The sequence below is a fragment of the Setaria italica genome, chromosome V (assembly GCF_000263155.2).
Source record: "Setaria italica strain Yugu1 chromosome V, Setaria_italica_v2.0, whole genome shotgun sequence".
NCBI classification, from domain to species: Eukaryota; Viridiplantae; Streptophyta; class Magnoliopsida; order Poales; family Poaceae; genus Setaria; species Setaria italica.
Genome location: NC_028454.1, coordinates 26981757 through 27004348, shown reverse-complemented (window position 1 = coordinate 27004348; position 22592 = coordinate 26981757). Strand labels below are relative to the sequence as shown.

Below are 22592 nucleotides of genomic sequence, written 5' to 3'. Positions count from 1 at the left end.
GCTGCTGTTCACGGCCTTCTTCTCCGGGCTCATGCAGCTGTCCATGGCGGCGCAGGACAAGCCGGCGGCGGCAAGGGTGGTCGATCCAAAGGCGATTGATCAGGCGATCGCGTACCTGCTCATGTTTGCGGCGCTCTTCGTCACCTATTTTGCGCACTGATCGGGTGTTTATTAGGTACTACAGATTCGTGAGTGGTCTAAAGACGGGCAGGATCTTTGGTTCTGTAATGCCGGCAGTTCCGAGATCTGACTTCAGTCTTCAGTAACGTATCATTAGCTCAGTTCTTTCTGATCAGTTTGTTGTCGATTTGTTAAAAAAGAAATGTACGCGAGCATCAATGATGTATCCTGATATGAGAAAAGTCTAAGTTAAATATGGTATATTGTTTTGCATGCATGCACCAATTTGTTCACCTTATTAACTCGGGAAAAGGCGCACAATATATATGCTTCTTACGAAAATCGTGTTAAATATAAACTTCAACTCTCAACTTACTACCGAGAAAATAGCCATATGCTTAGAAAACACTCCAAATCAACTTCACATATATTCACGCAAGAAAACAAATAAACATACTCATTTATTTGAGAGTTGGCTGTTTCAATGTTAACATATATTCACACAAGAAAACAAATAAACATACTCATTTATTTGAGAGTTGGCTGTTTCAATGTTAACATATATTCACACAAGAAATCAAATAAACATTATCTCAAAAAAAAGGAAACAAATAAACATACTCATTTATATGAGAGCTGGCTCTGCTAACACTGGTAAGGGAAGATAGATCCAACAAGAAAGATCAAACTAGCAAAAATAGCAAATAGTTTGATCAACAGCGCAAAAATTGTGGCATCTTCAGGCACATCAAACATGCAAATTGACCCATCATTACGTCCCACACAACAAAAAGGGAAAATGGGATGAAAATGATCTCTCATAAGTTAAATCAGTAATTCAGTAGTATACTAATAGCATACTCATGAATCGAGTATTTTTTTAGGGCAGTCACGAATAGAGTATTGGAACAGAGACAACAAATCAAGAGTTGATACCAATAGTATGTGCATACCCTCATAGGAAAATCCACGAACAATAGCAAGATGAAAGTTCTAATAAAAATTTGAATAAATATTCAAGGTTGTAGCTACTCAGTTCTTAAATGTATGTCATTTTGGATTTTCTAATACATAGATTTTGCTATGCACCTAAATATAGAGTTAGGGGGTGTTTGGGAACACCCTGTTAAAGTTTAACACCTGTCACATTGGATGTTTGAATCCTAATTAGGAGTATTAAATATAGGTTAATTACAAAACTAATTGCACAGATGAGTATAATTCGCGAGACGAATCTATTAAGCCTAATTAGTCCATGATTTGACAATGTGGTGCTACAGTAACCATTTGCTAATGATGGATTAATTAGGCTTAATAGATTCGTCTCGCGAATTAGCACATGGTTCTGCAATTAGTTTTATAATTAGCTCATGTTTAGTCCTCCTAATTAGCATCCGAACATCCGATGTGACACTGTTAAAGTTTAGCACCTCGTATCCAAACACTCCCTTATGCGTAAATACATAGCAAAATCTATGTACCTAGAAAAATCAAAACGGCCTACATTTTGAAACTGCAAAAACACCACAGATCCTCCCAAACTTTACTCTTAACATATCCCTGGGAAAAAATATATCTCGTCTCATGCATTTGAGAAACAAAATGTTTTAGAAAGTAGCTTTGCATAAATTAAAACATCTAAGCTTATAGATTATTTATTATCTATAATTCAATTCCTAGCCTACAATGCAAATTCATTGTTTCTATTGTATTACCAAATACTAAAGGACAAATGCTAAAATAGGATCTAAATAAAACATGATACGTACCTACATCTCAATCGAACTATTGAATTTATTTATTTAAGTCTTTATCTAGGGAGTTGCATTTACCGTCGACCATGCATGACATGTTTGTGCTTCTCACATTTGCTCGAGCATATAGAATAAATCAGTGTGCTTCTTGATCCAGTACGTACAAACAGAAATGACATTTGTCATGACAAATCCTCCCAAACTTTACTCTTAACACATCATGCAGTATTCTGTCAGAAATGGTACGGTTTACCTATATTGCAAAACTACTTTCAATTTATTTTTGAAGTACAAGTCGTTTAGGTATCATGTTCTACGATCTTCTGGGCCCTCAAATGTGTATGGCGTACCACGCGAGCCATCCATGCATCTACTGTCCACTAACCAGATCGCATGAAGGCAGGGCCCAGTCAACATTGCTCTGCAGTTTTCTACGCCGCTGATTACTGAATGTTTCAGCAAACAATACCGTTCACAACTTGCCCAAGAAACAGCGACCATCTCATGTTCTGAACTGAACTCATGCGGACCCTGCAAAGTAAGTATTTCAGCACATTTTTATGACGATGGAGATGGTTCAACTCCTTAGTCAATCCTGCCGAGCCAGGCAGACAACACACACTGACCGATTCATCATCGTCTATTCAAAGTTCAAATCTTTCCTGCAGTCGTGATCAAACCAAGAACACTGAGAGTTCATCGCCCCTTTGCCCTCTAGCTCTCTATAAATGCATGACCACCGATTCCTTTGCACCACAAAGAAATAAGAGAACTTTGCAAGCTTGGGCAGCTGTAAAAAAAATGGCGGCCGTGAAGGTGAACGTGCTGGTGTTCACGGCCTTCTTCTTCTCCGGGCTCATGCAGCTGTCCATGGCGCAGGACAAGCCGGCGACCCTAGCGGCGACGGCGCGCGTGGTCGACGCGAAGGCGATTGATCAGGCGATCGCGTACCTGCTAATGTTTGCGGCGCTGTTCGTCACCTATTTCGCGCACTGATTGATCGGTGCTTTAGCAGTATAGAATCATTAGTGGGCTAAAGACAGACAAGCCCCTTGGTTACCTAGAGTGGCTGTGACGAGTGCTCACTCATTTCGTGCATCGGTTCAGTTCTTTCTGATCAGCTTGTTGTCAATTTGTTCAAAAATTGTACGTGCACATGACGATGTGTCCTGAATATAATTCCTGATAAAGTTCAAAGGTTTTTAATTTCTTTAGAGAAATGTCTCGATTATCTACGATATACAGTATAGCTTAGCTTGAGTGATGTGCAGTGTAGAGAAAAAAAAAGGTACATATATTGCTGTCGAGATAATGTGACAATATATTTTAATGACATTCATTCCCATCAAACTTGCACAACACTTGCAGCTTTTACAAATTTACAGAACATCGCATACAAATAGTAGATGCGTTTTCGATATGAGACCTAGCTCAAGTAGCACGTAATCAAACTATAATAGACTGTTAAACTCATAATGAAGCGTATCAGGCACATCAAGCATGTAAATTTGAGTGACTATATACTTGGAACAATCACCTCACAACAACATCAATAGGCATTTGTTGGGGATCGCCCAAAAAGATGATCACCCTCGAGGTCGTTTTGTTCAGTATCAATAGCACAGTCCATTGAGATATTTAACCTCGGGTAAGACCCTTTAACCTCGGATGGAAAATATAAGGCTGAGAAGCAACCTTAGTCTCGTAATCCTAAAATTTGACCCGAAGCTAGGAGACTTTCGCTGGTCTTTTTAACTAACTCAGTCTGACCTCGAGCACTCGAAGCTAACCACAAGTACCGAGTTGTCCGCTGTCTTGTGCAGGATCGCAGTTTTGGACCATGGAGCAAAGCACGAGGTTGTGCGTTTCCCGGATGCGAAGCTAAGGCGATCCGGGCCCCGAAGCTAGGCTGGCTTCGGACGCAAGGTCATGACTTCAGACGCGAGGTCAAGAAGCGTGGAAGCGTTGAAGCAGTCAAGGCAGAATCCACGAAACTATGTGAGAGCGTGATTCCCGGAGTTGTCGGGAGGCGTGAGAAGCATGCTCTCCAAAAGACTTCCGTGTAAAGCATATTCTAGGAATGTAGTGGTTGGATAGGGGTAAATGTGGAATGTAAAGTGCTCTCCGCAACACTATAAAAGGAGAGTCTTACCCGTTGTAAATTTTACGTTCACTCTTTTATGGAATGAAAGTAAAAGTGTTCTTCGTACCCTATTGTGTCTGAACCTTACCCAACAGCATCATTTCAGCCATATAAATGACTAGAAAATTGAGCCATAGCATGCAACCTCATGAATCAACACGCATTGGAAGAGAGAAGAATCACGAGAAGATACCCAAATTAAAAGAACTCTACTGCAGAAAACATGAAGTGTCAAGTATGTGATGTATCACAAATTTCAGTCTCAATATATTGACTATTCACTGGGGTCCCATGGATTTTAGTATTGGAATGAAGTGTAAAATGGTTTAAACATCAGTTTTTCCGAATAGTACAAACTACAAAGCATATAGAATTATTTTTTAAAAGAAAAACAAGACCATAAGTTCCCCTTGGCACCTTTGATCGTTTTAAATCAAGAGAATAACAAACCCTGTCTGGTCAAGAAACTCGCTCTCAACCAATTATCATAGCAACCAGTGAGCACCTGAATTTGAGCCTAGGCAGACAACCTCTCAACGCCTTAACCAACTGTGTGGCATCATCTGGTTCTCAAAGCTTACAGATTATTACCAACAATTCTATTTTCATTCTAGTATACCCATTGACATTGTTTTGATGTTTTTTTTTTTGAAAAAAGAGGTCTAAATGACCATGACAACCAGCCATCTGACTCAAACAATTGAACTTGTTCGGTCACCACGCAAGACTATTATCTTCAAGTCAATACTGCCGAGCGAGACAAACAGATTGACCGATTCAATTCCATCGTCTTTTCGGAGTTTTCCTTGAAGCCCCCAGTTCAAACAAAGCACACTGGCACTTCACTGCTCGTTGCTTGCTCTACCCTATTTATACTCGCCAATTCCTCTGCGTTGCTATAAACACCAAATTACAATCATCTCTGGCAAATCATTTCCTCATCCTTTCTGCTGCAACACTGTAGCAAGTCTAGCGAAGATGGTGGCCGTGAAGGTTTACGTGCTGCTGTTCACAGCCTTCTTCTTCTCGGGGCTCATGCAGCTCTCCATGGCGCAGGACAAACCGGCGTCGGCAGCGACGGCGGCGCGGGCGATCGATGCGAAGGCCATTGATCAGGCGATCGCGTACTTGCTCATGTTCGCGGCGCTGTTCGTCACATATTTCTCCCACTGATACACCGGCATGCAGTACTACGATATTATTAGGATGGGGAGCTCCGTGAACAAATTAACGAGCAAGATCCTTTCTCAGAAACTGCAGAACTTTTCTGTTTTTTTCTTTTTTGGGGGCAATGGATGGCAAGAGCTATTCACCAAAAATAATGGAGAAGTCACCAAGGGAAGAAACACCAACTGCACACCAAGAAGCTTCTGAGTTTTGACTCTGTTAATGTATAAATTTGTTTTTTAACTATATGATCGGTTTGTTGTAAAATTTTCTTGGTACTGTGCCTGCGCATATGATGTATACTAAATCATGCTAAGTATAAATGTTTCCTTTTAAGAACAGTTCCTCAGTCGTGTTGACAATTTTAGTGGTAATAAGCGAGAGAATTTATCATGAAAAAATTTAATTGACTTTTGCTAAATATCTGTCAACAGATTTGTTCCAAAAAAAACCTGTCAAATTCTGGTACGTATATCTGTGCTTTGAGATGTGTGCATGTTCTGTCTCGTTTCCTAGTCGATGCGGGTTCGTGCTGACGGTTGCACGACCGTTGAACCCGTTAGTTGAACCGCGCAGTTCCCACTAACTGCTCGTTCCTCTTCCCAATCCCCATCCTTCTTCCTCCTCTATCTCCCCTATCCTCCATCTCGCAAGCTGCACCTTTGCTTGATTCGGGCGCCAACCATCAGCGGAGGGAAGGAGGAACGGCGGCACGCGCGCCCACGGCTTCGCCTCCGACCCTGCGGCACCGGCCCCTTGTCTTCGTCGCCCTCCAGCCCTCCCCCGTGCCGGCGCCGCCAGCACCACCGCTGGCCACGCGTGCCTGCCCCATTCCTGTTGCATTCGAGGTTTTGTTTCACTGATGTGTGTTCCTCTTTGGTTGATCTATTCTCTACCCCTCTGATTTTGCTGATTTGATCGTTTTTTTGTGTTGTCTGCAGGCAGTCTCGTGCTCGCCGTACGTCCTCTCGTGCTCTGGCTGCCCTTGTTGTGTGCAGCGTGCGCACTGATAGCTTTTGTGATCCACTTCATCAAAATAGTGAGCACCTCGATTGTCTAGTTCTCCATAGATTTTTTTTTTACCTCTATTTGGTAGATTTTTTTCGGCTGCACGTTGTGGCTAGTTCTTGTCTGTTAAGCACTGTGCATTATCTTTTATTTCTTTTAGTAATCTCAACCTATCCATGCTGATTTGTCCCTGTGATAATCAAATTCATGATGTGAGGACTTCTATTTCTTTTTTATTGGCTGATCGTAGATGCCACCCAGAATTAACTGTTCTGAAGTTTGGAAATAGCTCTATAGCTAAACTAATGTCAGAGAATGGAGTGACTCCTTTAACAATGTTTATGCAATTCCTCTATCTCACAAGGTTGTATCGTGATGGATTCATTATTTCGAATAATATGACATCATAGTTGTTCCCTTCTTTTAATTGAGAATTTGAAGATACAGAAGAAGGTGCAGGTTGTTGGCGGTAAAACTATCTTAGTGGATTTTTTTGGTTGATTTCAGGACCTGTTAAGCGATATGTAACCTATTAACAAAAGTTGACAGATTTTTGTTCTATAAATCTGTCAAGTTTTGCATGCTGATGCGTTAGCACCTGATTTGTTAAAAAAAAAACTGACAGAATTGGACAGAAGTAATCTGTCGACAGATATATAGATAGTCCCAATTTAATTTGCCTGTGATATGGTACCTCGGCAGTGGATATTACATATGGGGACAACAAAACCTAACATAACCTGACCCTATCACAGAAAAGTGGAATATCACAATGAATTGAGAGTAAGTCTATAACTTAGTTGGTTGGCTTCCTTGTTGTGGAACCTATATTCATATGGTTCTTGGTTCTATTCTCCAACTCACCCGGGTGCTCTCATGTTTGGCAAATTATTTTTTCATTTCAGTAGTAGGTAACATCCCATCAACAATGAGGTGCATGTAGTTACTCCCTCAATCTTAAAAACTATTGTTCTAAACTCTTCGACTTTTTATCGGTGTAGAGTGCACGTGCGGGTGTGTTTGTAGGAGTCAGGTGAGTGTAAAGGTCTCCATCTTACGTGTTTCAAAAAAAAAAGAAGAGAGTAGCACACTTCGTACAGAAAAGACTAGACATGTCACAATGAGTTTTTTAAATTTCATCTGAAACCTGAAAAAGTTGCTCATCCACGTCACAGGGAAAACATTTACAGCTACTCTGCATCCTAGAATATAGATTCTAGATATGTTTAGAATTTTTCAAAGTTAAATATTTTTAAATTTACCTGCGAATAGAGAAATAATCATAGAGACTACTAGCATAAAAATAATGTTAGTAGATTTATCGCGAAACCAACTATTATAATATGTAACATTTTTTATTTGAAATAAATTATTTTTAGAGGTATTAAAGTTAAAAAGATTTGACTTTTGAAAAATCTGAATGTAGCTATATTTTGGGACGGAGGGAATATCATTTTTTAGGCTATTTTGATTTTTTGTAAAGGAAAAAATTAATTTAGATTCCACATATTTGAAACGAAATTATTTCGAAATGATTACCGTTTACCGGAAAATTTGGGTGCAAGATGAGCTATTGAGATTGGGATCCTAGGCACCAAGTACCAACCTCTATTCCTTTCTGCTGAAAATATGGCCATTTGGCTACGTACGTTTCGTCTTCTCCACATATTCTGTAGATGACAAGTTGCAGAAAAGCAAGTGTTACTGACAAGTCTCATGTTTATTTCTCCATGAATTTGATAAAATCGCGTCGTGTATGAATTTGGCAACTCATTCATGATGCTTCGCTCAACTTCTTCTGATACATAATTACAAATACTCTTGGTACCATGCATGGCATCGCGCCTGCCGGCCGTGTGTTGCGCCGCCCACGGGGAACCGCATGGCCAGGTCAGCGTTGTTCTGCTGGCGGCCTGGCGCCGCTCCTTGCTGATGATTTCAACGGGCCCGACACCATTTCGCGCCGCCAAAGGCTCAAAGCCCAGACGACGCCATCTCACTCATCCTGCCACGCCATGCATTGTGTTCTCAACTCCTGCGAAACGATACAGAAAGTTACAAAGCTTGGCATCGACCTTTTTTTTTTGAAAGCAGCTTGACATCGACTTGAGGGCCTAGACGACAGTACAAACAACTCCCAAAAGCTCAGCATGTTAGCGAAACGGCCAGTCAATCCTGCCGAGCCTGACGGACAAATTGACCCGTTCGTCGTGCATCCAAATTTCAGAAGCCTTTTTTGTTCGTCTCTGAGTCCTGATCAAACAAAGCACACTGAAGAGAAGAACTCTTCTCTCTTGGCTTGCTTGCTCTTCCAGACTGACACTACAAATACCCCACCCGGCCAGTAATTCATCTTCATCCACATTGCATTGCCTTAAACATCTAACCAAGAAAAGACCTGCAACCGGTGACCCATAAGCTAATTAGTTCAGCAAATTATCATTATTTCGTACAGCAAATTAGGATACAATACATGGCGACCATGAAGGCGTGCATCCTGCTATTCACCGCCTTCTTCTTCTCCGGGCTCATGCAGCTGTCCATGGCGCACGACAACAAGCCGGCACCGGCGACGGCGGCCGCTGCGCGGGTGATCGACGCGAAGGCCATTGATCAGGCGGTCGCGTACCTGCTCATGTTTGCGGCGCTGATCGTCACCTACTTCGCGAGCTGATCAAATGCTTCCGTCTCATGGGGGATGAGGTCAGAGCCTGTGGGTTGCTGGTGGGTCTAGGGAGCCATGGTTCCATAAGTGCTCTTGGGACAGTTCTTTTCTTTTTTATTTTTTTCTTTGCTCCTGTAGCAGTGCTGTACTCAATGGGATAGTAGTGTAAGAAGTGCTATCTTTACTCGTATATGTCTCAAGTTTTTTTTAAAAAAAAATATTCTCCTATGGAATGCTTATGGCCAACAAAAGAAGCACACACTGTGCTGGACGAAGAGATCACCAGCCTTGACTTGGTGTTTCTTCCGTTACACCGCACTGTTCGTCACCTCCTTGGCTAGCGGATCCACGCTTCGCCGGGGGTCCGAGACGTGCCCTGCTGGTGGTTTAGGGAGCCATGGTTCTGAGTTCTGACTAGTACCTAGAGTATGTTCTTAATTTGCGACAGTTTGTTTCTCTCTTTTTTTTTGAAACGAATCGACAGTTGTTTCTGATCGTTTATTTTGTTCTAGATTGGTTTCAGTTCTGTTGAAGAAGGTTTTATTTATTCTATGCCAGTGTTGTACTTAGTGAGATAGACGACAGTATGTTCTTAATTTGCGACAAGTGTTACCCTCAGTGCCTGCATCATTGATCATTTAAGTTTCAAACCTGCTATTTTGTAGTAAGTTTCTTATATGCGGTTGCTGATGGCCAACAAATAAAAATACCGTGTGGTGACCGGAGAGTCAGGTGGCTGCGACTAAGGCTAGTCACAGTGCAAGGTTTCATTGCACTGTTTTTAAAGACGCCACATCATCCCATGAGATGTATTCTCATGAATGAAACAGGGAGTCCCAGTGTACAGTTTCATTTCACGATTTCATAAGATGCCCATGACATTTAATTGTGAGGCATGTGATTGGATATGGTTAGATGAAATGAAACTCTATAGCCCCCAATGCAAGTTTCAATAGGTTTCATAGTCTTGGAAATAGTGTATATACAGTTTCATCCTGATGAAACTCCTTCCCTCTCTCATTTCATAACTACCATACCATGTCATCACATATGCTGATGTGTCACCGTATTTAATGTGCATGAAACCTCTATGAAATATAATTCTCACTGGGATTAGCCTAACAAGTACATCAGCCCTACTTGGTCCATCTGGTTGCAATGCGTGTGTGCAGCCGTGCAGGTCTCTCATATATTCAAATTTTTTTAAAAAAAGAATCTTCCATTGACTTGAGTCCATAATCCACCATGATGTTGGCGAGAAGACCGAATACCAGGGGGCCCTCCTGGTCGACGAGGCCCAAATGCAGGACCGGACCAGGCCCATCATCATCCTGCATGAAACGGGCCTGACTCGGTGGGTATCAGCCTAATAACCAACCCTAAACGAACGTTGCGTTGCATCCAGATGCCTCGAGGGTGGTCATGCAGCTGATGTCAAGATATTTTTCAACTTCTGTTGTTTCTCACACGACCAAAGTTCATTCCATAATTACAGGATAGCTATCAGGGCTGATTTGATCATAGGGAAACACGGGATGAATATTCCAGTAGTATTTTCCATACCATTTGCTAGCTAAATATCAGTGGTTTTTCGCTTGATATAAGCAAAGACAATTAGCTAAAGGCATCAACAGTAGCTGGACCATCTTTCTTTCAGGTTTTGTTTAGTTGCCCAACAACCAAAATTACTGTAGCGCAACTGTAGCATTTTGTTTGTATTTGTGAATTATTGTTCAAATATTGACTAATTAGGCTCAAAAGATTCGTCTCGCAAAGTACAATAAAACTGTGCAATTAGTTTTTGATTTCATCTATATTCAGTACTCCATGCATGTACCGCAAGTTTGATGTGATGGAAAATCTTCTTTTTGCATAGTGCCAAAGTTGGGATTTTGGCAACTAAACAGGGTCTCATTTTCCAGTAGATTATCCACCTGACAAGTTCACTAACTTCCATGAAATTGTGCAAATCCTTTACCCCCAGTTCAAATCTCTAATTCCAATGCAAGATCTGACAAACAAATGTTATTGAGTTATCGCATTACCATTTTTTCAGCAAACTATTTAAAATAAAATAAATGATGTGGCTTATAATCTAATTACTACACAAAATAAGATAGAACTATTGTGACTAATCTAAGCAATTTTACACAGTATATTCTTTGCATAATTTAGACTATAATTCTAATTATGCAATGCAAGTAATTGGTTTTCGATGATAGAGTTATATGCTTTCATGCATTACAGAATCTTGAAAAAATAAAAAAGTGACCAGCTATGTTTATTTTTTAGATTTGCAGCAGTTCACTTTTGACTGAATTGAAATTTAACTGATGTTGAAGAAATCAATAATGTAGCGATGACAGAAATTATAAGTTTAGGTTACCAAAGTTACATCCTACTTCCCCACAATGAAGATCTGGTAGGGTGTGATTGGTAGACGGGACGGTGGCGTCCGGAGGACCATCCGGCATCATCTCGTGCACTTGGACGTGATTGGTTACTCTTCCCGCATCATATGCTGCACCCTCTCCTTCACTCCACCCCTCCCATCCCGCATCCCTCCATCCGTCCAAAAACTACCTTCCCTCACGAGCCGGGATGGCACGATGCAGGTGAGCACGCAGGGCCCATGTGACATACACCCAAAACTCTTATACATACATGCAACCAAACACGATTCCGTCTCATACCGGACCAATAACAAAGACAACCAAACACAACTCGGTGCACGATTTCAACCTGTTTCCCGTGAGCCTGGACCGGTCCTCCATACCGGCTCCCTATGTCCGGAGCAACCAATCACGTCCGTAGTGGTCGGTGAGCATGTTGGCATTGGCGTCGATGTCGGAGACAAAGACCACGCCGAGGAGGGGGAAGGGAGGTCGTGCTTCGGCTTTGCAACCATCCCCCTCCCTCTCGCTTGCGCAGGGGCAGATTTGCGAGTTTGTGACGGTGTTTCAGATGGTGGTGGTGGCCTCGTAGGCGGTGGGGATGAATGTGGTGTGGCGGCGCTATTTCAGAATTGTGATGGTGGTGAATCCTTTTTATAAAGGTCGATGAGACGACGACCGTCATGTCACGCTCCATGTTCCACACAAACTCAGGACACTACCAAATGATGGTTTTGTGCAAAGAGTTCTACCATTGCAAAAGAAAATGTTTTGTATGAAGCATGGCACCCTTATTAGATTAGCATTCTTTTTTTTGTGTGTGTGAGGTGAGAGGATGCCTAGTAAAAAGTCTGAATTGCCTCTCGCCGTGTAACACAACAAAACCAAGTACTCAGGTCCACAAGCCAGCCTTCAGCAGGCAGCATCAAAATGTCACTGCCAGGATACTAGGAGGCGAGAGAGCATCGTGCAGCCACTTGGTGGAAGGAAGCAGATTGGACCGAGGTATGAGATTTTTTTTTAACAAAGATGAACATGTTTAATTTGGATGGTCGGATGAGATGACGAGATTGATTGAATACGAGAAGCCAAAATTTAGACGCATGATATATAGCTCCACCAGAATATTAGAAATCCTATGTGATACATAGTAAGTAGAGTAGAGTGCATCAGTGGTTCTCCAACTTATCATGCTGTATCATCCTAATCCATATCACAAATTGCATGTTTGACTCCCTAAACTACTTTTCCGTGTCATTTTGGTTCCGAACTTGCAAATTGCATGTTTCTTCATTTATTTAACTTATTGACCTGTGGAATCCAAGTCTTAATGTTTTTTCATACGTAATTTCTCTTTTGTTCTTTAAAGGAAATTGGCCGTGCCATCTCCGTCACAGTGAATTTGCCCATCGCACCAGTGGGCTCTGCTCCGTTCTATAGCTGGGACAATTATGTCAGCATGATGTCACCCAAGCCAATTTCATTCCTTTATACAAAAATAAATGGGAAAATACATTTTCAATGAAATAAGAATTTTTCATAAGAATTTTCCGTACAAAATAAATGGAGAGATTTGCGATTTGCATGTTTAGGGACCATGACACACCCGAAGTCAAGTTTAAAGTGCCAAATTTGCGAGTTTCGATATTAGTACGATAGCTGGAGCTAAATTTAAGATGCAATTTCCGAGTTTAGAGACCAGGACGGCAATAATGTACTTTGCTCTAGTAACTATATTATATAACTACTAAACTACATATATCACAGAACGAAAACCTCAAGTGTTGCTAACATAAATGTGGCAACATTCGTTCATGTTCGCAGCTGCGTACAGAAAAGATGGGGAGCAGGACAAATAATTATCCAATACATCAGTCACAACCGAGACGAGAACGCAAGCAGCAGCTGAGCTGTGAGCACGCTTGTACACTGCACAAAGAAGACATGGACTGGTCGATCGGTGCCGGCCGGTAGTGGCAGCCGATCAGTACCACGGCGAGTCCGGGAGCGCGGTGATGACGCTCTTGACCTGGAGGTACTTGTCCATGGCGGCGAGCCCCTGGTCCCGGCCGAAGCCGCTCATCTTGTAGCCGCCGAAGGGCGCGTCCGGGTCGAAGGCGAAGTAGCAGTTGACCCACACGGTGCCCGCGCGCACCGACCGCGACACCCGGTTGGCGATGTCCAGGCTCTTGGTCACGATCCCGGCGGCGAGCCCGTACTTGGTGCAGTTGGCCTTCTCGATCACCTCGTCGACCGTCCTGCAATGAATGGGATCAAGGGTCACTGGGTCAGTCAGTATTGCATGAGGCTGGCCTCCGACGATTCTGATGATGCCAGGTTGCTGCGAGATTTTGGGTGCACTTACTTGAACTTCATGAGGGACATGACGGGCCCGAAGATCTCTTCCTGCGCGATTTTCATGTCATCCTGTGGTTGATCCATCAGAGTGAGCATGTGTCAGCGACTGACACTCTTTCTAAGTGCAGGAAATGTAATTTTGATCTGTTATTCTGTTGTGCTTTGTGGAACTTACCGTGACATCGACGAAGATGGTGGGCTCAATGTAGTACCCTTTCTCAGCGGCGGGCTTGCCGCCGGTGAGCAGAGTCGCGCCCTCGCTCTTTCCGTGCTCAATGTACTTCAACACCTTCTCAAATTGTTCCTTGTCAACCTAGCACAACGAACAGAGTCATTCAGAGCTTCTGCCATGAACTTGACCGATTTTACATCCTTTGCTCCAAGAAATTCAGAAGAAACCGTGACAAAACAGAGTATGCTGCCTATGATCTTACCTGAGGACCCATGTTGGTGGTGACATCGAACGGGTCTCCAACCTTCCAGCTCTGCGCGGCCTCCACGGCCTTCTTGACGAACTCGTCGTAGATCCCTTCCTGCACATAAACGCGCGATCCGGCCACGCAAACCTCCCCCTGCATTTGCAAGTTCATTCAGGCGTCAGAACAGTTGATCAGTACTCAGCTCATTACTCCGAATCAGAATTAATCATCAGAGATGCTGAATGTTTGTTTGCCTGCAATGCAATACGTACCTTGTTGAAGAAGATGGCGAGCCGCGACAGGTTGACGGCCATGTCGACGTCGGCGTCGTCGAAGACGATGAGCGGCGACTTGCCGCCGAGCTCCAGCGACACCGTCTTGAGGTTACTCCTCGCGGCCGACTCCATGATGAGGCGACCGATCTCCGTGGATCCGGTGAAAGCCACGCTGTCGACGTCCATGTGGGAGGTGATGGCGGCGCCGGCGGTGTGCCCGAACCCGGGTACGACGTTGATGACCCCGTCGGGAACCCCGGCGAGCTTGGCGAGGTGCGCGTAGTAGAGCGCGGAGAGCGGCGTCTGCTCGGCGGGCTTGACGACGACGGTGCAGCCGGCGGCGAGGGCCGGGCTGACCTTGAGGAAGAACATCATGGTGGGGAAGTTCCAGGGGATGATGACGCCGACGACGCCGATGGGCTCCTTGAGCGTGTAGCCCTGGTACTTGCCGGAGACCCGGAGCACGTCGCCGTGGATCTTGTCGGCGGCGCCGGCGTAGTAGCGCAGCATCTGCGTGGCGCCGGGGACGTCGATGATCTTTCCGAGGAGGAGGAGCTTCCCGGCGTCGGCGCCGTCCAGCGCCGCCAGCTCCTCCGTGTGCTGGTCCACCAGGTCCGCCAGCTTGTTCATGATCCGGCCACGCTCCTGTGCATTTCGTAACATGAGTGCATGACACTTTCAAGTTTGCTTTTGAGTTAAGCTTGATTTGGTTTAAATTTGGTGACTGGTTTGGGTACTTACATAGCCTGACATGCGGGGCCACTTGCCATGCTCGAATGCGTCCCGGGCGGCCTTGACGGCGAGGTCCACGTCAGCCTTGCCGGCCTCGGCGACGTGGGCCAGCACGTCGCCGGTCCGCGGGTCCCGGGTCTCGAACGTCTTGCCTGCGAAATGAGATAAAATAAATGCATTTAGACACAAGTCACGCACGCATCTTGGTACGTACAAATACGTTCCTTTTCTTTCTCAAACGAGGATGTCACCATGTACGTGTAGTTTACATAAATGGTTGTAAGTAGCGTGTGTGGCAGGAAGTCAAGGTCAAGCAGCAACCAGAGGCGGATCTAGGGCCCAGGCTGCTCGGGCTGCAGCCCAGGGCGAGCTTATATAGTCCCTTTAACATATGTGGTATTTAGCCTAACAAAAAGAGGTTTACGAGACAAGATTAGACTATTTTAGTTGTGATTCAGCAACTTAACTTAGTGTGCAGTCCTATTTTGGATCCGTCCTGGCAGCAACCAAAGGTTGCGTGGTTACGTAAAGGTCGATACAACCGTTTGGTGGCTTTGTGCTGCATAGGGCAGGATCAATGGTCCGGGTTGAAACCAGTGCTAACAGTTTAGGCCTCGTCCTGGATGCTAATAGTTTGGTGAGAACTGGGCTAACTCTGTAAATAATCTGGTTGGGTTTGGTTTGCTGGAAAAACTGATCTGGTTCAGTTCGGGGTGGGCTTTAATGGTCTGAACACCACATACACTGATCTGGTTGGGTTTTTAGCTGGCTGCTGCAGCGGAAGCACACACAACCGAACTTGTTCGTTAAGCGAAGAGAAGTGCCGGGTTTCAAACCGTGGTTTGTGAAGGTTGGGTGGTTTGATTGCTCGAAATGCTTCATGTAGTTCAGTCTAGCTTGGTTTTGGAAGGTGGCGGGCTGGGGGCAGTCTGGAGTGGGATAACGCATACTATTAAAGTGGTTTGGTGCAGTTATGGTCCAATTCTCAGACCATTAGCACCTGTAGCAGGAGGAGCTGATCTGATCGAACGGACATGCCTGGCGCATGACGTCATGGTTGGCGTCACGTGGTGCCCTCCTCTCCCCTATCCGGGCCATGGGCCCCACACAAGTAGCACTGCACGTTCCTTTGACGAAATCGGAGGCAGGATATGGTGGCGGCGAAGGACGCTTCCGCAGTGGCAAGCCGGCAAGGTCTTGGGTTTTGACCAGACAGAGCAACCCAATGCGAGATAACAGGATTAGGGAGCGTTTGATACACCCTACTAAAGTTTAGCACCTATCACATTAGATGTTTGATGCTAATTAGAAGTATTAAATATAGACTAATTACAAAACTAATTGCACACATGGAGTCTAATTCGCGAGATGAATCTATTAAGCCTAATTAGTCCATGATTTGACAATATGGTTCTACAGTAACCATTTGCTAATGATGAATTAATTAGGTTTAATAGATTCGTATCGCGAATTAGCATAGGGTTCTGCGATTGGTTTTATAATTAGCTCATATTTAATCTTTCTAATTAGTATCCGAATATCTCACGTGACACTCCTAAAATTTAGCACTAGTATCCAAATGCTATGGGCACCTTTCGTTCACAACTAGAGCTGCTTCCGCTGGAGCGGAGGAAAAGGGCCGCCGGTGGGAGCTAGGCGCGGTAAAGAAATAAAGGGAAAAAAAATCTTGTTGGGCGGCGTCGCTTTTTTTTTTAACCGTGACCGTGCAGTGACTTCACCCACAGGTTTGTTCGTCGTGGCTTGGTTTCGGCCGAACGAGCGATGGCGGCGAAGACAGACCACCAAGTTGCACGCATCGCATCGCCCGGACACAAGTTAGTAACGAATAACGACTCGGCCCTAATTAAACAAACGCCGCGATCCCATCGCCCAGATCGCCGCCACGTACCTGAACACACAAAACTATATAGAGAGCTAGCTAGCGCCATCCAATAATCCAAACCTACAGCGTTGACCAAGCCAATAGCAGAGCGGCCGGTGCTATGCACCTTGGATTCAGCTGAGATCCAAATGGATAGCACGGTCGAGCAACAGACATTCGAACACGTAGACAGGAAGCATGGCAAAAAAAAATCTCAAAGCTAAAAAGGCGCGGCAGCTATATATTAATTTCATGCCGATATCGGCGCCGGGTTGGGGAAGGCTGAGGGCGCGTACCGGAGACGGCGTCGACGAACTCGCCGTTGATGAAGAGCTTGGTGTACTTGATCTCCGGCACCACCACGCCCGCCGCCGCCGCCTTGCCGTTGCCCGCCATTGACGACGCTAGCTGCCTCTGTGCTCTGCTGCTCCTTGTGCGATCTGCCTGTGCGGTGGTGTGGCTCTGCCGCCTCGCCGTCGTCTCCGAGGGAGAAGAGTCGTCGTCCTGGAGGCTGGAGCTGGAGGCCCTGCTGCTGGCCGCCTTATAAATAGGCATGTAGGGTGGAGGGAGACCGTTCGATAGACTCGCGCTGGAGGCATTGGAGTGTTGGACTTGGACAGACCCTTCTCACCTCCATGCTCTTTTCTTTTCTTCACAGATATTTTAGTTCAAATGAATTACAGAGTGAGACTGGTTCTATTGTATCATCAACCGCAGATGTGTTGAGCAGAGAGTATATGTATTTAAGATATATATATATATATATATATATTATATTATATATGTATGCAGGCCAACTCTCCATCTGCAGGGTCACATCACACGCAGTTCTGTTCAGCTTGCATTGCATATGCATAGACTGATACACGCATGCTGCGTGTCCAAGATATTTGTGGGAGCTCCCCAGCTTACACGGCGAGAACAAGGGCGGCCGGCTTGGGAGGCAGCCACGTCGTTCTCGTGTGCGTTCCTCATTCGTTCGTTCTAGCGGTCTATAGCCCTGCTTCCTGCCTCAATTAGCCTGTCTGTGTTTGGGTTGGGGTCGAATTGGGTTGGAATGGGTTCGACCCCATCGATCCCCGTTTGGTTGAAAATGTATTTAGGTTGGGTCGGATCTAGGAGGGAATATTCCTCCCAGATGCGGGTCGAATGCATCCGCCCAAAACGAGCGGACGCACTCGACCCACATCAACGCCGTCCATCCGAGCGCCGGGAACGCAAGCGGGAGGAGGAGCGCCTGGAACCTGAGGCCGACGTTGAGGGAGTGGAAGGCGGCGTAGCATGTGTTGCCACCGCGGCTCTCGATGACGAGCAGCTAGGCATCACGCGGGTCGAGGCGGGTGAGGTGGCCCTCCACTACCCGCCACCCGGACATCCCGGCGGCGCTCTTGCTCCGCCCGCTACCACCGCCGCAAGTCGGGGTTGCCGTGCCCTCCAGCATCAAGAGCCCCTTGCGGCGTCGCTAGGATCGACACCAGCTCCGGCTCACCACTGCCGCGCTGTCCTCGTATCGTCCTTGCTCCACTGCTCGCCGTCCTCCCGCCATTACTCGGCGCGCCCAACTGTCGCTCGCCCGGTCTTATCTCCTCCAAACCAGCCGGCTCCTTTTCTCCCTCTCTCAGTCTTCTTCCTCCAGCCCAAGAAAATCAGAACAGAGCAAGCTCCGTCCGCCGGCAAAAATCCCCGAGCTCCACCCCACCATTATCAAATCACCGCCGCCCACACCTGCCTCACCTGCTCGGATACCTACTCCACTTCTCCTTGCCGTGCGTCATGGTCCCAGGCGCTGGGGATTGAAGCTCTAGTGGCCGCCATTGCCGCCGACTGCCACCCCACCTCACCGTCAAACCCCATCCTCCCGGTCCTCTATTTTCCACCAACTACACAAACCGAGCAAAACGAGAGTGAAGGCCAGCGTGAGGTGGCGAGCGGACGGTGCCGGCGGCACCAGCGGCGTGGAGGAGTAGGCGGCGCCGGGCAACGGCCATCCGGTGGAGGAGCAAAGGCGAGTGGAGGGAGGATGGAGAAGATAAGGAAAAGAAAAGAGGATGATAGATGGACCCCGCAGCTGACAGATGGGACTCGTTGCTAACAGTGTTAAAATGGCATCCATCCCATCCCTCTCAACCCCTTCAACCAAACAAAAAATTGGAACAAACCTATCCCTCTCATCCAAACACGAGATGGGTTGAACCTAACTCACAAAAGTAAAATGAACCCAACCCGTTCCACCTCATCTAAAACCAAACACATGCTCAGAGGACTACAGTTAGTTGCTGTGCGCGAGCGCTGTCCCTAACACAAAGCGGAAATCCCGTGAGCGGTCAAGAACCGTCACCGAAATGACGAAAAGCGCCAACAAACGCCAAATAAAGGAATATGACGAGGAAATGGATTTCCCTGGCGGGTTTGCTTCCCGCGGGAAATTTTAAGAGGTGGGTGAGTCTGTTAAGAGGTGTCAACAGCTGGCTTTGGAATGTGGAGCAGCCCCTGAAAGTGTAGAGTTCTATGCATGCAGGCACTTATTCAAAGATCCATATGAGAGAGAATTTTTTTGCAACATACCAACTCCTGAAGGAAGGCTGCGTTATTTGCAGAGAGTTTGCAAAGAAAACAATCTATATGAGTGAATGTGTGTGTTTTAGGACTGAATGTTTGGTAGAAGTAAGTAGTTGTCCTTAGGAGTCAATGTGGCTGTTTTATGGAATATGAGTTCCTTTATGTACTAATTATGGTTATTAGAACAATATGTGACTGTTTGTTCACACTTTTGGAATGTGCTTTGGAATTTCTATATGGTTGATGGCTGTTTAAGAATTGTTGATTGTTTGTGGCTGAATGCATATGTGCAATTGTTGCTGTTTTGTGGAAGGCTCTGTTCTATATGGTTTGTGGCTGAATGCATATGTGCAATTGTTGCTGAAATGTGGATGTTTACATTGGTTTTATTTGGTGACTTAGGAGGAAAATTTACTGACTTACATTGGTTTTAGTTGGTGACTTAGGAGTATTCATTACTGACTGACATGGTTTTCTTTGGTGACTTAGGAGTATGAATTTGATATTGATGAGTCAAGTTCTTCTGATGACGACTTATCAACAGAGATTATGGGTTTCATGTGGATGCAACAGTATCATCGTAAGAGGACCCGGGACATTGCAATGGCCGCAGTAATGATCGGTACGTATTATGACACATACATGGACAAGGCTCCACATAGGGTTCCTACTGTGTCGGGTATAGAATGGGTGCATGAAACATTGTGTAGCAGAACCGCTTGCTACAACATGTTTAGGATGTCAAGCGTTTTGTTTTACCAGCTACATGACTTGTTGGTCGAGAACTATGGGTTGAGGGCAACTAGAGGAATGACCACGATGGAGGCTTTAGGAATGTTCCTTTGGGTAATTGGTGCACCACAATCCCTTAGACAGGTTGAGGACCGGTTTGTAAGGTCCTTAGAAACAATAAGCCGTACTTTCGATAATGTGTTGTCAAGTGTTCTTAAGCTAGCAGTGGATATTATTAAGCCCAAGGACCCAGAATTTAGGACCGTGCACCCAAGGTTGAGGAACCCTCGCTTTGCACCATACTTCAACAACTGCATAGGAGCTATAGATGGGACGCATATACCGGTGGTGGTTCCAAATGATAAGGTGGTTCAGCACACCGGGAGACATGGATATACTTCACAGAATGTGCTGGCAATATGTGATTTCGACATGAGGTTCACATTTGCTGTGACTGGATGGCCTGGATCGGTTCATGACATGAGAGTCTTCAGTGATGCCTTAAACAAATATGGTGACAAGTTTCCGCATCCTCCTGCAGGTAAATTTGATTTGTTTTCATTTGTATGTGAGATGGTGGCACCTTTGTTAACCTCATGAAAATTGTCGTATATGTAGGCAAATTTTACCTAGTTGACTCGGGTTATGCAAATCGTCCGGGTTACCTTGCACCCTACAAGGGTACAAAATATCATCTACCGGAGTTTAGGAGTGGCCCAATGCCAAAAGGTATGAAAGAGACTTTTAATTACGCCCATTCCTCCCTTAGAAATGTTATCGAGAGGTCATTTGGAGTGTTAAAGATGAAGTGGAGGATTTTGTTGGGTATTCCAAGTTTTCCGATGCAGAAACAAAGTAAAATCATAGTAGCATGTATGGCAATTCATAATTTCATACGAGAGAATGATATGGCCGATAGGGCCTTTGATATGTGCGATCGGGATGAAAATTTTATTCCTATGCCTCAAGTGCCAAACGACGAAGGAGATGGGACAAATACACAAGCAGGGGAAGAAGATTGTAATATGAATGCATTTCGGGATGAATTAGCTAATGCTTTGTACAACAAATCGTAGATTATTTGTATGATTGTATTGTAATGATGTTGACAACATTTTTGTAGTATCTGCGTTCTATCGTGTGTACAGGACAATCTAATAATTTGAATATTTTTTATTTTATTTCATCGTTCTTTCATTTGACCGAATGAAAAAACAAAAGAAGGCCACTTCACCTGGCGCCAAAGACCGAGCAGCACAAGCACCAGAATGAGCACAAGCAATGGGCACAAGCACTGCTGGCGCCAAGCACCTCCTAGCGCAAAAAATGAGCACACCAGTACTGGCACCAAAAAACAGCAGCACAAGCACCTCCCGCGCTAGCACTTCCTAGCGCCAGAACAGAGCAAGCATTTGGCGCCAAAAATAACAGCAGCACAGGGGTATGGGACCTCATTTATTGAGGGGTAATGCAGTCATTTTCCAGCTAAAGTGTTAAACTTTAACAACCCATCCAAACACCCACCTTGTGTTAAAGTTTAACACCTCATTTGAGGGTGTTAAAGTTTAACACCCTGTTAAACTTTAACACCTCCTTCCCAAACAGGCCCTTATAGTCTCTCACGGAATTTCCATTTGTTTTCTGGTAGCGTGCGCTGGAAAAATATGGGGATACATGCGTCTTCTTCTAGAAAGTATTGGCTCGGTTCAGAAAGCAAAATAATCTCCTTTTTTTTTAAGACTCGACCATTGGATGCATCACACATGCAGGGTGACACTTATATATGACATTTACAAATATGAAGAACATTTTTATACGTTTTCGTACATATTATAGTGCTGTTAAAAACTGGCAGCAAACTAAAAGATGCTGGTTCCATTGTTCCTTGTTGTGAAGACAAAATGTCTCGAACAGAAAGGCTGCCATGTTCCTGAAGAACTCAATACCACGAGGCATTAACCATAATTGAGCATAGGGAGAGTATCTAGATGCTGCCTATGTCCTGCAACAACCGTAATTTAATCCGTGTGTTAGCTAGCGCAAGCTCATGGAGCTGCTAGTGTCAGTTCGTACAGCCAGGGATGTGATGCAGGCCGAAGCTGCCGCAATTGACGCCAACAACAAGTCGCTGGCGGCTTTCCTCCGGTGCGGCAGACCCGGGGGTGCGGAGCCCGGTTTGCTGGACCAAATTAAGGAGGGTGGATTCAGACGGGTTTAAGACTTTAAGTAGAACAGCTGGAATACAAATTAAGCGGGTGTTTGGATCCCCAGGCTAAACTTTTATCCCTATCACATCGAGTATGTAAAACTTTTATCCCTATCACATCGAATATTTACATACTAATTAGGAGTATTAAACATAAACTATTTACAAAATCCATTGCA

At 45.0% G+C, this 22592-nt stretch overlaps 2 protein-coding genes across 2 annotated transcripts; one reads left to right on the top strand and one right to left on the bottom strand.

Moving 5' to 3' along the window:
* Positions 1-12940: 12940 nt before the first annotated feature.
* LOC101753824 (aldehyde dehydrogenase family 2 member C4) lies at positions 12941-17486 on the bottom strand. The gene is made up of 7 exons (XM_004968994.2): positions 17213-17486; positions 15044-15186; positions 14300-14947; positions 14043-14180; positions 13784-13921; positions 13616-13677; positions 12941-13508 (listed from the first exon to the last, which is right to left on the bottom strand). Exons 1-7 carry the CDS (start codon positions 17469-17471, stop codon positions 13235-13237), a joined length of 1662 nt encoding a protein of 553 aa, XP_004969051.2. The 5' UTR covers positions 17472-17486; the 3' UTR covers positions 12941-13234.
* Positions 17487-19918: 2432 nt separating this feature from the next.
* Positions 19919-21332, top strand: LOC101753412 (protein ALP1-like). Its single transcript, XM_004968993.3, has 2 exons — positions 19919-20748; positions 20826-21332. Exons 1-2 carry the CDS (start codon positions 20025-20027, stop codon positions 21281-21283), a joined length of 1182 nt encoding a protein of 393 aa, XP_004969050.2. The 5' UTR covers positions 19919-20024; the 3' UTR covers positions 21284-21332.
* The last annotated feature ends 1260 nt before the right edge of the window (positions 21333-22592 follow it).